Source organism: Plasmodium coatneyi, chromosome 1, assembly GCF_001680005.1.
Source record: "Plasmodium coatneyi strain Hackeri chromosome 1, complete sequence".
Taxonomy (NCBI): Eukaryota; Apicomplexa; class Aconoidasida; order Haemosporida; family Plasmodiidae; genus Plasmodium; species Plasmodium coatneyi.
In genome coordinates, this window is record NC_033556.1 from 72,946 (window position 1) to 90,139 (window position 17,194).

Genomic DNA, 17,194 nt, shown 5'->3' on the forward strand with positions numbered 1-17,194 from the left:
AAAAAGGAACCTCAGTTCTAATAATACCCTACACGAATAAGATTAGCAAACTGGACACTCAAACACGTAGGGAATTGTTCTTCATGTGCATACTATAATATAACACTATAACGAAGAAGCCTTCTTAATATTTCCCTACGCGATGAACTAAAGAGAACAATGATAAACTTAACGAACCATAAGGTTTTCACACGAGCAGAAGACAATACAGTAGATATACTACCCTTTTAACAAAAAGGGTCACTGGCGAATATTCCAAAATGGACAACTACTTAAATGTAACCTCCGTTTTGTGCCATAAATTTTAATTATTAGCCAGATATTATAAGGTAATAAAAGTGTTCACTATCCTTGTGCGATCATATCAATGGGGCAACAACGGTCACCCCCCAAATATGCAATACCTTTTAACTAGGTATAAAGCAGACTCTTCAACGTGTGCGGAAGGAGTAACGCAGAATGGACGAATGAACCACTGCAGCCCTTTATACTATGTTACATTAGTAGGAATTTGTTTTTATTCTGTTTTTGAATAACGGGAATGTACACACCTATATGTGCATATATGCACATATCTACACTCATGTATACATTTCATTTAGGATAAAAAGTACAAATTGAATTGTTACAAAAAGTTACATTTTAACAATTTTTCCGCTGATCCATTTATCATTGAAGTATTAGTATCACGGCTAATATAAAAATGTGATAGAAAAAAATATATAATACATAAACATTGCTTTTGTTTTAGCTAATGGTGGTGGAAAAATATATTAAGAAATATAATATACATATGTATGCCATTCGCAAAAGAAAAAAAAAATAAATATACATCATTTTTTTAAGGAAAAAAATTATAATCTGGTGAATCGCTTCGAAACATAAATTTTAATTAAAATACATGAATTCGCGCGTGACAAAAAAAATAATAACACCTTTATGCAGCAGAGCTATTACATTAAGTGATTCTACTTTAGTCAAAAATGTGCACATTATAATACCCATATTTAAAAACTCATTTGTGTGAAAACTGTGAAGGTAATATAAAATATGTGGCACATATATATATCCATGGACGCATAGAATCTTCTAACATTGTTCAAACAAGACATCCTAATAGAATTATGTCTAAAGTGAAAGTGCGGTGCACCCCCCAAGCTTTCTGGACACCACCTCCTCATATATGCTTCTTCCACCTTATTTTTTCTTTCATGTTATTTCTTTCTTTTTTTTTTTAACGCATTTGTTCCATTTCATCTTCAGGGTATTCTCTATATGGGCCTTGATTTGGCAAGTTAACATAGGTAAATGAATCACTTCTTGGGAAGTTATTCACCTGAAATGTGAAAAGCAGTTAAATTGGAATGAGATTATGAGCCAACAATACAACAATCGTTTAAGTCGGGGTCAAATGGGCAGTTAAGCGTTAGCCCAAAGAACACTCTCTTCTCAGTGATCAGATCAAGTTAACGAAAGGCTAATTATCCTTAAAAAGAATTTGACGTGTGCGCGTCATAACTTACCCTATTTTTGTATCGTCGTGTATAGTATAGCATTACATAAAAAACAAGGATACCAGCAAAAACTCCTTGCAAGAATCGTGGGTCCGTGAAAAAATAGCCTTCCCTGTTTAGATGACATCCTCCAAGAGCAGACTTGATCGCACTGATATCATCTGGAGTTGTAGTATAGGGGTTTGTGCTACCCGTGATTTTGAACAACCTCACTAACATATTTACTTCTGAAGTTTATTTTATCTGGTAATTTGTAACAACTTGGAAGTAGGAGAAATATTCCTAAAGTGGAAAAGTCACAAAATGAGGCGTTGTGTGGTGGAACTGTACAAATTTAATTGTGCAGATGCCGGGGAAAAGATGTGCATCAAAATGGGTAAAGATCCAAGGTGGGCAGAAAAAAGTGGAGGAGCATAAGGTGAAAGCACAAAAGGGGCAAACATCTTCTTTGCTTTTTGCTTTTTACTTTTTTGCCTATTTTTTGCTTTGACCTTATGCTCAAGGTAACACTCGCAAATAGGCAAAGCATACATATGAACGCAAAACGAAGTAAAAAGTTATTACCTATTTCTTTGGCACGCGAAAAACGTTATCGGTATTAAAATCTGTTAATTCGCGGGAACACTCTTCTTTCTGTCTTTATTTATATGCGATAAACGTTTGCTGTAATTTATATATCTTTTTTATGAATACAATTTTTGATGTATTCTAAAGTTAATATATTTTTTACGCCGGGAAAAAAGGATAATTACCGTAAAATTCTTGACGAAAATTAATACATCCTAATTGACATAAAAGAAATGCACTTAAAATTTTTTACTCAGTAATTTCGAAACGAAATGATAATGATTATGATGGATAATAAAATTTTTAGTTTACGCTAAAAATTTAAATATTGTATGTTCATGAATATTATATATAACAAAATCGGAAAGTGTTCCTTTTCACTTAACATTTTATGCTACAAATAGCAATTTTTTAAAATTCCTTAAGGATTTTATATATTATAATATGTTATTTATTGCTTCTTTACTAAGTTAAAGGGTATGCGGTGATATATGCACGCACTATAGCAAACGTAATAAATGCTGTGTAAATATATTTTACTAAAATGGCATAAAATAGTAGGCGCAAGTAATGTGCTCAATTATTAAAAAAAAATAAAATATATTGATAAATTATATTATTTTTATATTATTTTTTTTTTTAACATTCATGAATTATAAAATTTTTCCGTGGACGTAAATTAATAGCAATACTGCATAGAAGGAAAAAAAAAAAAGCTGAACATCTTTTGAAAACAAAGGAAAAACGAAACAATAGAAATTACCTTATTTTATTTTTTACCAAGATTTATTTTATCATCACTATTATTTAAAGCATCATATTTCCTGCATTTATTTTTTTCCTTCTTACCATAAAAATGATCATTATTTTATATTATCCTTTAAATTATTTTTTATAGTTTCAGGGGTATAATTCTTTTTTCGCTGAAGCTGACTTGAATTATTTGTAAAGCATTTTCATTCGCTCGTAAGGTACACTGCATTTCTTTCAGAACACTGAAACAAAGCAGATCTCGTAAAAACACTTAAAGAACTGAGTAAATAATTGTTTGTTCATTTCTGTGTTTGTTATTTTTTAATAATCCTAAATTTTCAAATTTAGAAATTTTATATGAAGAAAATAATTCCTAATGAATACCAGGAAAAAATTCCACTATATATGTCTGTGTTTATAGTAGCATGCATACATGTGCATAAATAAACATGCTTAGTAAGGAAGCTCCTTTATATTATCCCATGGCCTATTTATAACGTTAGAAAAAAAATGAAAAAACATTTATAATATATATTTTTCTTATTAAAGCTTAATACACACTTTACCTCTTTACTAATTTGACCGCAATTTTTTTTGGAGCACCCACCAAAAAAGCATCATAATATAATATTCGTTCCTTGCCTCCTCTTTATGCTTTCCTTAATCATAGATTTTAATCGTGAGGCGCGGAATAATATACTACTATAAATAATTGAGCACGCAGAAAATACCTTATAAATCACCTATTAAGTTAATATATGAAAACTGTGATTGCACAAAAAGAGCTGGAATTATTAATAATAAATAACTGTATGTTTTTTTATATGCTAGATATCTATACCTATAGAGGGGGTTGGTATGTAATATATATATTATATGGGCATAATACCTTTTTAGCAAATTGTTCCTTCACCCCCTATTTTAGCATTCTTCACATCATTCTTTTGTTTATTCTTCTTTGGGCCATGTCGGGGATAAGTAAGTAGATTAGCTCCGCTTTTTTTAAAATTTAAAAATTATAACAAAAATACATTTATTTACGCGCTGGTAGTGCAGAATTATTTATATATCTAAATATTTATATTTCTATAATTTTCCTATGTTTTAGTAAAGTCAATCGGAACGGATTTTTTCGTGCAAGAAAAAGGGGTGACAGCAAAATATGCATAATATTTATATATAGCTTAAAGAAAAAGTAAATAGCATGAAAAATTGATCACTTACATCCCCCCGCATAAAGCTTCAGTATTTTTTTCTGTTACAAATGAATTCACATATAATTATTATTGTACTATGCAAAAACGTGCCTTAAAAGGATTTATAACTTACCTCCCAATGAGGACTTTACTTTTTCCTCCTTTTTGTTTATTTTGCCTATTTGGCTCAGGTGCCTAATTTTTTGGTCTTTATTATTCGGTTTGTTGGGTTTATATGGCCTATTTCATCCATTTGGTTAACTCAATTATCTTTGGACTATCAGTGGACCCTCACTGAACCTTCATTTCCCGCATTCATACAACTCCAAATTTCCTTTAAGTCCCTTTTCCATAGAGCCAAATGGGTGTATGCGCTATCATTTGTCTATGGTAATAACAGCAACGAAACAGAACACCTTGTAGAGTGTTACCTCCCTGCTCAGTCTTGCTCCCCCCTAATAATAACATCATCAACTGAAATGATGCACATTTGGTTGTGAAGCTGCTCAAGAATACTACACCACTTACACAACGCTCTATTCTGAAACACATTTGGTTATATGTAATAAGGAGGTCCTTACAATTTTCTGTACGCACTGTTACAAAAAGTTAAAATTTTATGCGTATACTCATCGTGCAAATAAATCCTTTATTTGTACATTTTCAAATTGGCTATTCTTTAAAAAGGATTCTTTCTGATGTGTACAAATTAAACACCAGTACATTATATTCTGTAACAATTCTTTACGAATCAGCGTAACAGCTGAATCTCACCGAATGAACTACATAAAAATGTGCACATCGCTATAGTTTCTTTCCCCCCTACCTTTGTGGCTAACGTTTTACCAAATTAGCATTACTGAACGGGGTACGCAATAACATCGTTTTATTTATGTACATAAAAATATATATTATATACGAATGAACACATGTGTTCCATTTCCCCTCCGCGTATCCTCCTTAAACTGCATCACAAATGCTTTGAAACTTCTAGTTGCCGCACTTTAATGTGTCCTCCCTTTGAGAACATAGTTAGCTCACTGAAACAATAGCACGTGCTTCTCTTATGTCCCTCACACACGGTAGACTTTATACCTTCCGTCTAAACATAAACCACATATATGACGTAAAACTTCCTATTATATCAAACTTAGCGTTTTCTTCTGAGAATAAGTAAAAGTTATGCACAAGGATAACTACTCACCGTTGTCAATGGTAGGCATCTCCTCCTAAGCACCCATACGAATTCATGGCTACAATTATATGACAAACTAAACAATTTTTTCCTTTTTTTTTTTTTTTTTTTTTTTTTTGTTATGAATTCATCACCAATTTGCATAAGTTCACATACGTGTGCGACATTATTAACATATAGTACAAATTACCGACCGCACCATGAGTCGTCCATTATTCTGTGCAGCGAAGGAGTAAACTCCCGGACACACCAAATAATATCGTGCTACATATACACTAACCTATACAGGGGAAAAAAAGAATTCCCTCCATTAACCGTTCAAAATAAATTAAACACATGTTGCCTTAGTACTAGCCTGGCAAAGAAAAGCGCATAAAAGCACACCATCCGTACAAATCTTTGCACATTCCTAAAAATCCCTTCCTATGAACAATAAAAAAAAAAAATCCAGTAAAATGGAGTTAAAACATTCCTTCCTCTAATTTCACTTACAGAAAGAACGGCATATGGGTCCTTTCATTTTCCCAGCTTCTTTGCTTTTTCTTTTGCTCCTCTTGTATTTTTCTATTTCTTTTATATAAAAATTTGAGTTTTCACAAAAAGAAAAATGTACTTCATTACAAATAGACATCTTACAAAAACGCATGAAACAATTATACGTAACACATTATTGACACAAGTTTAACATAAAAATGTGGGGCACAATAGTCAAAATTAAGACACAATAAGAAGAAAAATAAACAAACAATTCTGCGCTTATTTTACAGTGTCACAAAAAAAAAAAAAAAGACAAATTAAAGGATATCATATGCACTGATCCAGAACAATATGAACATCCTTCTATATATAACGGGTTCCAGAGGAAGACTATGGCGAAAAGTATACAAATATTGGTTAACAAAAAACTTTGAACATAAAAAGTAGCAACGAAATGCGCAGAACCTAATATTACATAATAAGGAAAGCATCATATTATTCGGATTCATATGAACCAAATGAATAAGAAGAAAAAAAAGTAAGAACGGAAAGAATACATTCAGAGCATATAGCGCATAATTTAAAAATAAAAACAATAGTAATATAACTTTAAGCTGTTAAAAGCTGGTGCCCCCTTTTACACGCTGAATTCCTTGGGGGTCACCTTTCTCCGTATATTTCATCGAACTCATCTTCCCGCTTACTAAATCATTTTAGGGACGTTACCACATAGCCACAATGTTTAATTTTGTACAGGCATTTCTGAAATGGAGGAATAAGAAAAGGAAGGCATATAAGTATCGTGCGCAGAATGATAATAATAGTACTAATATATCCACACATGGACAAACAAATGAAAGAGGCACTTTTAAATTGAACAAGCCACTTAAATGAACGCACAACAATGCAAAGACATGCACATAGTAGTTCTATTCAAATATGATTGTATTACCTTCCTTTCCATATAGTAACCCAGTACGAAAAAAATACCAAAAATTAGAATTCCATAATTAATCATTTGTTTGTAATCTACGGGACATATATTGCGGGATTCTTCAACACACAGACTTAGACCATTCCTCACTGCACTTAATAAACGCGTCCTTACAAGGGTTGATTGTTGTTCTTGCATATTGAATAAGTAATACTTTGACCTTCTAAATGAATGCTCTGAATTCTTGGATTTCTTTTCATAACTGCATCATCTCTGCAATCCTGAATCTAGTGAAACATAATATATCAGTTAATGAGAACACAGTTGCTTGAAGTCGCACGGACAGGGTACAGCATATCCATCGAATGAAAAGTCTAAAAGAGGACATACAAACAGATGCACGTGTTCTCAGACGGACATGTGCAACAGATGCGCACACGATATTTGCAGCAAATCACTCAGGTCCAACAGGACATAGAAGCCACATATAAACACAGGAAACACGAATAAAAAAACAAAAATTAAATAAAAGCATCTCAGTATTACTTCTGTGCCTGAATAAACCATAGTGTACACTCTTCCGCTTATATACAGCTTTATATACTGTAATGAATGCTGAGGGAATGTCAGTAGTTCCCTTTTCTGAAACGCTAAATCGTTAATACTTCAGTAAGTATTCGAATTTACTTTTCCACTAATCTGACATTTTATTAGAAACTTAACTGCATAATTTCCGGAAGAAACAAATAAGAAGGAATTAACAGAATTCTGCAGTTTCTTCAGGTTGTGTTATTTTTTACTATTTTATTATTTAATTTTTTTTTCGCATATATTACTGAAATTCTTACGCTGTTCTTTTCCTTACTATTTACTTCTTTTTACTCATGCGTCATTTCATGAATGATTTTTTTTTTTAATTATTTTTGTGTGGCATGAAAAGCCATAAAAAATTTTTTGCTAGAATTTACGTGTTTCTAAAAACTAACGTTTCATTTGTTTTCCCTAGAATTGGAGAATTATGTTAAATAATGTGTCAAAAAAAAAAAAAAGAAAATAATGGATCGGAGCAGTAATTTTTCCATATTTTCTATATTTAAGAACCGCACAACAATGAAATTAGAATTATTTCTGTGAATACAGGGAATTTAGGGTAATTCATAAACGTATCCTTAGAATATAATAAAAATAACCCAACATACGCCGTAAATTTTTTATTTGCACTAAAAAAAAAAAAAAAAAAAAGAACGTAAGAATGCATTTAATCTGTAATAGGAAAAAAGCTGAGCTGGTTATAATGGAATTGCGCATCTTACATAGACAAAATGATTTCTTGCCTTCTCCGTGCTAATCGTGTTAAAAAAAAAGGCACAAAAATAAATTCGTACTCCAAGCTTGAAATTTCGTACTTTTCATATATTCACATTATATTTCATTTTGCTACATATACAATTGCTCGTATGAACACGGGTTGCCTTCATATCCCCCTCCCCCCGATAATTTACCAGGGGTACATTATTTAATTTGGGGAATTCTTCGTTATACTACATATGTGCATATTATACTCGTGCGCATTATCTTTTGTTACGGTGCTTTTTTCCTCCCGTTTTTAAAACTAATATAAGTTCATTAATGCAGTAACGGAAAAGGGGTAAAGACCCGGAACCCTAAATCTAATAACTCCTTTTCATTTAGCATGACATCCCGAGTTAGGACGATCCCAATATAGGTCATTCTGAGGAGGTGGAAAATTTCCACATTTTTTTAATGGTAAAAAGGAGGGTGAAATAATTCAACCGTTTATTATTATTTTTTTTTTCATAGCGTTTGTGCTTTTCTTTTTTTTCTCATTTTAAGTCAAAAAATTTGCTCATTTTTTCTGTTTGAAAAGAATGCCGTTCGGTTTGCATAGAACTATAAGTGCGTGATCCTTCTTTTTTCTTCTAAACCCTTATAAATATCTTTTGCGTTACTACAAATGCACAATTTTTATTTCTTTGAACCCTTCTACGATTTGATAGACATTCCGGTTGAGTTAAAAACGATAGGTATACGAATAAATCAAACTAGTGAGAGCGCCAATTTCTTTTCATCCCATGTTGTTGAACAGCAGAGGCGCACAACACATTATAAGGCTGTTTTTTCTTTTTTTATTATGCCTCTATTTTTTTGGTGGAGGCGCAGGCGGTGTTTAGGAAAGCGAGGTAGAATAATCATATAACAACTACTTTTCATGACACTTTTCCTATTCTCCCTGCGACCAATTGTTGTAAATAGGGTTAAAAAGGAAGCAGGAAAATTTTTATGGCGTCTTAATACTTTGCTTGATAGTGACAATACCAGGTACATATACTAATGCACGAATTCTTACACAAGCATATGGCACCCTCTTACGGAAACCCTATGAGAAGTTATTTTTTTTTGTTATTCACCATTGGACAATATGTATTCATTTGTATGCGCGACGTATATTTGGTATGTCGTTGTATTCGATCATAATTAAATGGAAGGAGGAATAAGAAAATATTCGAATGTGCCTGATGTTGCTGCTACTCTGTTAAAGCGGAAATAAAGCGCTGGTTAATTTTAGATAAGGACATTTGCTGAAATATTCATACAGGCAGACTAAATAACAATTGTATCATTATAATGATGAATTTTCTTTAATGAGTTGTGCTAAAAAATTTAACCTTTTTTTTTTTTTTTTGTGAATGTAATTTTCCCTCTTTTTTGAGGAACAGGCCTTTTTGCGGAATCCGCAATATGTACTATTTTTTGCGCACATTGATGTGCCCGCGAGTCAGATGTGTGCGCAATTTCGGATGTGCTAAATTATGGAAGTAATAACATACTTTATTAAAAAAAGACCGAATTGATTTAACAGCATTATTATAAGGAGAAATGTAAAAAATTGGCTTATATATATTTCCTATATTTGAAAGGATTATGACATACTCATCTGCTTGCAGGAGTTAATGATACTCACCGTCCCGCGGCACATTACGTATATGTGTACACATGCAATAATTATTCGCCACGCCGTGTATCATCCACTTATTTTGCATTTAGGTACATCCGCTTTACGTTATTCATAATATACTTTCAGATATTTTTATAAAAAAAAATAGATGGATGTTCTGTGTGTTGTGGTCAATCTGAATAATTCGCTATATCTCTTATATATATATAAATTTCTTTTTTTTTTTTTTGAACTACTAAGGTCTAGCTTCTTTTTTCATCATGTAGCTATATGGAACAGCTATTTTTTTTTTTTTTTTTTTTTTTCCATACTCTATAGCTAGTTCAGAATTAATGAGGATTGCCTGAATTGTAATCTTGTCTTTTCGCTTCATAACTATAGCTGGAAGTTACATGTTTTTTTTTTCAACATATTTTAACTAACTCAAAGACCTTTATTAATGTTTTGCATTTTTTTTTTTTCTCTTTTCCTGGATAGCCATATGCATATAGCTTTTTTCTTTCTTTTTTTGTCCAAATGTTTTAGCTAGCTGAAAGATCTCTATGAATATTTTACATTTTTCCGCCTCTTTTCCCTGAATAGACATGTGCATATAGCTTTTTTTTTTTTTTTTTTTTTAAATGTAACTTCTTTCAGTTGTAAAAAAGTCTTTTTTTTTTGTTGTAGCTAGATGAATGAAAAAATATTTAGCAATTGTTGTTTTCATATTTCTCATTTAATTTAATTCAAATTTAAATTAAATTAAATTTAATTTAATTGTCATTTACTTATTATTTATTTATTTATTTTCTTATTTTGTGTTAATTCTTTTTATTTTATGTTTCTTGTTTCTTATTCTGAATTCGTTATTTTGTTTTTTTGTCCATACATGTGTTTCCGTTTTTTAGCACTTTTTTTTTCACATTTTTGTCTTTTCCATATTTTCAACTTTATTATTTTTTCTATTTTTCGTATCTTCATTTTTTTAGTTTTTTCGTTAAGGGTCTACCCTTTTCAGTTTTCCCATTAACATTTTCTATATTTTTTTATTCTTCCAAAAAATGAATACCTTCAAGTCGCTCTTTTTAATTTTCGCTTCTGTGCTGTATTGCACACATTCCGTAAGCCTTAAGGGCAGCAATAGCAGAGGAGATAATCATGAACTAAATATGATCATGAATGGGGTAAGTAAGCTGCAACTAACGAAAGCGCACAACCAGTCATTCCATTCTGGCTTATACACGGACCAGTCAAAAAAAGTTATTTGCGAATGTACATGCACAGGAAGTAATAACACTGAGGGGGGAAGTGGATCAGGAAGCGGCAGTGGTTCTGGAAGTGGAAGTGGATCAGGAAGTGGAAGTGGATCAGGAAGTGGAAGTGGATCAGGAAGTGGTAGTGGATCAGGAAGTGGTAGTGGATCAGGAAGTGGTAGTGGATCAGGAAGTGGTAGTGGATCAGGAAGTGGTAGTGGATCAGGAAGTGGTAGTGGATCAGGAAGTGGAAGTGGATCAGGAAGTGGCAGTGGATCAGGAAGCGGCAGTGGTTCTGGAAGTGGAAGTGGATCAGGAAGTGGTAGTGGATCAGGAAGTGGAAGTGGATCAGGAAGTGGCAGTGGATCAGGAAGCGGCAGTGGTTCTGGAAGTGGAAGTGGATCAGGAAGTGGAAGCGGTGTAGGAAGTGGAAGTGGATCAGGAAGTGGCAGCGGAGTAGCCGGTGGTAGCCATGATAGAAGACCCCCAAGAGAAATTTTAGAGGAATATAAAAGAAGAAAGCAAGGAATAATTGCAGGATATTATGGTTCATGGAATAGTCAAGGAGATAGAGCCAAAAACATGACCGATTCCAGCGCAATGGTATCAATACTGTACATTGCTTTTGCTCGTATAAATATGTTTTATGATGTATCTAGACCATTTAACGGAAAGCAGAAATTTTTAGTAAGGAAACATGGACTAGAATATGAAACTTACGGAGTGATGCTAAACGAAATCAGGCGTATAAGGAAAGCTCGCCCAGACATCATCTTAATTCTATCATTAGGAGGAGAGACGTACATGATAGACATTACAAAGGATATTGACTATATGGACCAAATAGTTAAGCTTGTGAAAGATTTTGACTTAGATGGTGTAGATATTGACTGGGAACCACATGGCAGCTTCAATAACCTAAACGAACTGGACTTTTCAGAATATTATGTTAAATTAATCAACTTAGTAAGAAGTAGCATCCCAGAAGAGAAATTAATCTCCATATCCGGATCATCCAACGCAGCCTTATCATGTGTATCAGTGAATGAAACATTTTGCAAAGATGATGACTCTCCATATAACACGAACTACTTGTCTGAGCAAATGGGTAAAAACGATGAGTTATACAAAGCATCGACTATGTTATCCACAGGAACTTTTGTCAACATTTTTAACAGAGCGAAGGAAAAAATTGACCTTGTATTTATTCAGACGTACAACTTAGATACGTCTAACCCAAGTATAATGGTAGACATGTATCTATCCCATCTCTATTACGGATTGAAATATAACATCACAGTTTTGCTAGGATTTTCATTAGAACACAACCGAGGTGGGTTCAGCCCAGATGACAGAGCATTAGTCGAATTAGTATCAAAAACAATTCATGACGAAAATCATAAGCACAATCGGGCAGACGGAGTAGGAATATGGCACTTGTTTATGAAAGAACAGATGCCAAGCGGATCATATGATATAGATGCGTTTCTCACGAATGTATGGAAACATTTAAACCCCCAGGTAGAAGTACCCAAAGATGTAGTTACAACTCAAAACCCTGATGACTGTAACAGTATAGATGAATATATTTATGGACTTGTTGTGGCTAAATCAGGTGTGTATTACAAACACAATGGAGCAATATGGAAAACTAGGTCATACGCAACCCGTGCTCCTGGTGTTGACAGATATGAATGGGACTTGGTCAAATTATGTTATGAAAAAACGTGCAACGGGAAGGCATCCCATTACTTTAACACTGATTATCAAAGTGGATCTATAGTTATATGGAAAGGAGAAGCTTTCACTATTAAATGGTGGCAAGCTGGACCTCCTGAAGGAGCGGCGTTGGAAGCATATGAAAAATTGGAAGCATCCGCATGTCCAGGACTCTCGGAATGGAACAAGGAGCACCCACATAAGCCACTTGAGGAAGATATCCCCTATGAGCAGGAGCAAGACGCGCCTCTGTAAAATGTGACCACAGAATTACATATTTCACGCGTTTGGAGCGAAGCATACAGGTGCAGATCAATGCTTCAATATATTATCACATTCTTTTTTTTTTTTTTTTTTTGTATCACCTTACAAAGAGGTTTTTTTTTTTTTTTTCGTTTTAGCTTTATAGTGTTAAGTTTGTCTTTTATGTTTTCGTGCGTTTAGCTTAAAGTGTGTTTGTTTTGTTTTTTTAATTACGACTTCTTCAGCTTTGAAACGAATTATAAATGCGTTGGCATTTAGTCGCGCTATATATACATAAATTAAAAAATATGAAAATACAATACAATAGTGAAGGAATTGTTGAAATGTGCACTCGCATGAGCACCTGGACATGTATACCTAGGCATCCACTTTCCTACGCACAAATCATCACAGTTTGCTCGTAAAGACTGCAAAAGCAACAGTTGGACCGCAAAAAAGGTGCATATAGTGTGAATAAAATTTTCATAATATGCGTGTGGAGGTGTATTGCAAATGTTTAATGAACATTTATTACGCAAAAAAAGGAAACAGAAGCAACGGCCTGGTAACCTTTTTAAATATTTTGCAGGCACAGGGAGAACATTTCTTCTCTCGGAAAATTTACATATTTGAATTTCCCATTTTACTTGGCTCCACACTAATTCGATTCACACTCCCTCGTTTAAAGCAGTTTTAACAAACATAAAAATATAGCAGTGTATAAGGATCACATACATCATTTTAAAATTTGCAAAAGTTCATCCATTCGAGGAAAGGATAATCCATTTTTCCTCGCACGTAGTTATTACCAAGGAGTAAAAATTAATTGTGCATTTATTACGTATACATTTTGCTCCTTCGGAAAAATGATAAGAACTGTCCCATCCTTTTTCATTGCAAAAATGATAAACAGTAAAAAATAAAGTTCCTTATACATATTAAGAATTCTCTCATTTTAAAATGCATAAAAATTCATATTCAAATATTATATGGAAAATTAAAGAATAGTTATTTCAATTTTTTTGAATATTGTAATAAAACTGGACGACCGGGGTATCGATCCCCGTACCTCTCGCATGCTAAGCGAGCGCTCTACCACTTGAGCTAGTCGCCCTTAATCAGTTTTCACTTCATCAAAAGCTAATAAGATACGTGCCACCATATATTAAGATGTATTTAACCTTATTTCCGCAACATGGGCATTACTACCCACAGCAGCATTTTTCCCCTCCAAAAAAAAAAGATTAAAATCAGAGCGTATAAAAATATACAAGCGTCCCGCCTCCCACTAAGCAGCAAATAGGTACGAAAATAATCATCTATTTTTTTGGCCCCCCCGGTGGATGCCAATTCATATGCAAACAGTTACAAATATATATACGCACAATTGGAAATTCTTTAAAACATTTTTAAGGAAAAAAAAAAGAAAAACCGTTATGAAGTCAATATATCTTCAACCATATCTTGAAAAAATACTTCCACCTCCAAATGAATTTTTACGCAAAATTGGCATTTATATATGATCGCTTAGATGGTGGGATAAAGGGTTCGCACATATAAGAATGGAAAAAGCGAAAGTGGAAAAACACCACGCGCGATACGTGATAGATAATACACTATATCTTACAATATGCTTTCGCATTATATTATAACCAATGGAAAAATTCTACTAAGCATACCGATGATAGCTCAGTTGGTAGAGCGGCAGACTGTAGTTGTAATGGTTATCTGTTGGTCACCGGTTCGATTCCGGTTCATCGGATTTTTTTTTCTCACGAAAAAATTTTAGGAAAAAAATAAAGGAATTTGTGCAAGCTAAGATGAAATTAGAAATGTATAACACTAAGGAAAAATAATAAAAAGAAATATGTATTGCCTTCTAATTTTATAGTGTTAAAATCAAATGTTTACCTTTTTAGCCTTTTCAAATTATCCGCTTAGCTAATCGCCCGACTTTTTTCGCTCCGTACGCTGTTCACAAATATCTTATAAATATTATTGTTAAACGTTGCGAACGATAAATTTATTCCGTGTACGTTTAAAAAAGAAATTTTATTGTTCCCTTCTAACTGCGTTTGTGTAAAGAAATGCGAATGAAGACGTAAGGCAAACCTTCTACAAAAATTTTCCCTAAACGCTCCTCCCTGTTCATGTTCCGTCCTTACTTTGTACTGCTCATGATTGGAGAACTAATTTTTCATCATGCAGGGGAACTTTATGAACTTAAAATTCAGATACAAAATACGTGCGTTCAAAATTAAGCCTCCTTTGAACAACAAATGAACAAGTGTGCACACGGGTTAACAGGTTTTGATGCCCTTAGAAAATAAAATAAAAAAATGTGTACATTTATGTATATGCAAGAAAAAAAGGAAATTATATTTTTTCCCATTCATTCTTCATTTACAAAACGAAGTTGCGCCCTTCCGCATATAATTGCTGCTCTTCAAGCAGCTTACACGGAAAGAAGTGGAAGTTGCGTCATATCAAAAAGGTTTTCTTTTCCCCCCACGTCTCACCCTTTGTGTATTCTTTTTTTTTTCTTTTTAATGAAAGCGAATTAAAACATACACTGATGTGTTTCATTTGTTCATAACAAAATTTAGTGTCACAAAATACTGTAAAGCTAAACGCGTTAAGCGAAAGTACGTCTTTGTTTTCGTTTGTCAGCACGTGTAAAGCTAAATACATTGGTATGTAAAATTTTATGCCATTAGGCATTATCCGTAGTGTTATAAATGTCCCCCCAAAACTCGTGGGAACTCCTACGGGACTTTCTAGTTCAAAAGATGAACGAGGTGGTGATATGGCAAAAAGTGGACCTTCCCCCCGCTTTGAAAAATCGCATTCTTCAAAATTTCGCCTCCCTTTTTATATTCCATCCATATGGTGAAAAAAATATCCAATTCTGTAACTTTAAGAATTATTTCCTCCAAAAAAAAATTTATATCACACACGTTTCCTTATAGGGCCCATTAATTTGGTATCATCCTAAATGTGTGGCCTTCTGTTTCATTTTATTCCGTTGCATTCTTCGAATTCGTAAAATTTCACAATTAATTAATCCCACGGTGAATACCGACGGAGACACAAACATGAACAATACACGCATCAGTATACACACGTAGGGTTGTACGCGTCCTCCGAATGAATGAGCTAATTTTTTTTGCTCTGGTTAAGATGATATGTGAGGAACTGCAGCGCTTCGTAGCATCGTGCTGTTCGTATGAGGAGTCTCTTCCTCTACCTCCCCTACGTTCTAGTTTGAATTCACAAATATCATATATTCATTGAACGAAACTGTAAAAAAAAAAAAAAGAGCATTATTACATAAGATGTGTATATGATAAAGCGAGTGCACATTTCTGTAAAAGGCAAACATGCTCATACATGTAATACATAGCGCCCCCGCCTTACTTGTTCCTGAGGAGTTTAAGTCTACTTTGGTGAAAAATTTTATAAAGTCTAGTTTTTTCATATTCTTCAAAACGGACGTAATTTCTTCTGCGTCGATTAAGCCTTAAAAAGAAAAAAAAAAAACATCATTACATGAAAGGGTGCACACACATGTACTGCACATGCACGTGAAGGCAAAAGATCCGCATCTACTCGCAACTGGAATTGCCCCTTTGTGCCAGAACAAAAGAGGATGACGGTAAAAGTAGATTTAAAATATTTATGCCAATTTCTTCGTCCCCTCCTCACAATAACAACTTCGCGCCCTCTAACACGTCACAATTTAATCACACAAGGGAATATCCACACCTTTGAGCATGCCCAAAATGCGGTACACCGTTCAACGCTTGCACCTCGGACGTGCTCAATAAAATGAACTCACCATCTCTGTTCAAATCATATTCCGCAAACTCTTCGTACACTTCTTCCTTCTCCTCTTCGGACATGTCAATCGGCAGCTGATTTGAGAGTTCAGCGCCTCTGCTTTTCTGATAAAACGATGCAAAAAAATGGGGTAAAAATGAATGTGAACTATATCGTATTTACACATATGCATTCGCTATCAACATGCGCGTAGAACCCAATTCAAGGTGTTTCCCTTTTTACCTGAGATTTTAACTTTTTCCAAAATGTTGCAAACAGGACGGGGATGAAAATTAGCTTCAATGATGGCAGTCTCATAATATCACAAATGCTGTTTATTTAAAAAAAAAAAAGTTCACACAAAGAGGGGGGAAAGTTTATAAAAAAAAAAATTTTAATTGTTAATTTTCCGGCTAAGTACCTTCCTTTGCGACTTTACTGTAGACTAAACATATGTGTAATGCATGTTTGTAATTGTGCGAGGTGCAGTCTGTGCTCTGCGCAAGACGCAAATTGGGCGTCCTAAATTGTGAGATGTTCGGGTTAAAATGGCAACACTAAAAAATAG

General features: G+C 33.6%; 3 protein-coding genes and 2 non-coding genes across 5 annotated transcripts; 2 read left to right on the forward strand and 3 right to left on the reverse strand.

Annotated features, from left to right (window-relative positions):
- Window positions 1–1,234: 1,234 nt before the first annotated feature.
- On the reverse strand, window positions 1,235–1,733 carry PCOAH_00000150 (Uncharacterized protein; the record flags this gene model as incomplete). Its single annotated transcript, XM_020056838.1, has 2 exons — window positions 1,235–1,336; window positions 1,524–1,733. 2 exons carry the CDS (start codon window positions 1,731–1,733, stop codon window positions 1,235–1,237), a joined length of 312 nt encoding a protein of 103 aa, XP_019912473.1.
- Window positions 1,734–10,653: 8,920 nt separating this feature from the next.
- PCOAH_00000160 (Chitinase) lies at window positions 10,654–12,819 on the forward strand (the record flags this gene model as incomplete). The annotated part of the gene is made up of 2 exons (XM_020056839.1): window positions 10,654–11,077; window positions 11,288–12,819. 2 exons carry the CDS (start codon window positions 10,654–10,656, stop codon window positions 12,817–12,819), a joined length of 1,956 nt encoding a protein of 651 aa, XP_019912448.1.
- Window positions 12,820–13,848: 1,029 nt separating this feature from the next.
- Window positions 13,849–13,921, reverse strand: Ala_AGC (the record flags this gene model as incomplete). Its single annotated transcript has 1 exon — window positions 13,849–13,921. It is a non-coding gene; the product is annotated as a tRNA-Ala (tRNA).
- A 564-nt stretch (window positions 13,922–14,485) lies between these two features.
- Tyr_GTA lies at window positions 14,486–14,569 on the forward strand (the record flags this gene model as incomplete). The annotated part of the gene is given in 2 exon segments: window positions 14,486–14,522; window positions 14,534–14,569. It is a non-coding gene; the product is annotated as a tRNA-Tyr (tRNA).
- A 1,497-nt stretch (window positions 14,570–16,066) lies between these two features.
- On the reverse strand, window positions 16,067–16,944 carry PCOAH_00000190 (Uncharacterized protein; the record flags this gene model as incomplete). Its single annotated transcript, XM_020056840.1, has 4 exons — window positions 16,067–16,107; window positions 16,225–16,326; window positions 16,646–16,751; window positions 16,870–16,944. The coding sequence occupies 4 exons, from the start codon at window positions 16,942–16,944 to the stop codon at window positions 16,067–16,069; spliced, it is 324 nt and encodes a 107-aa protein (XP_019912407.1).
- Window positions 16,945–17,194: the final 250 nt, after the last annotated feature.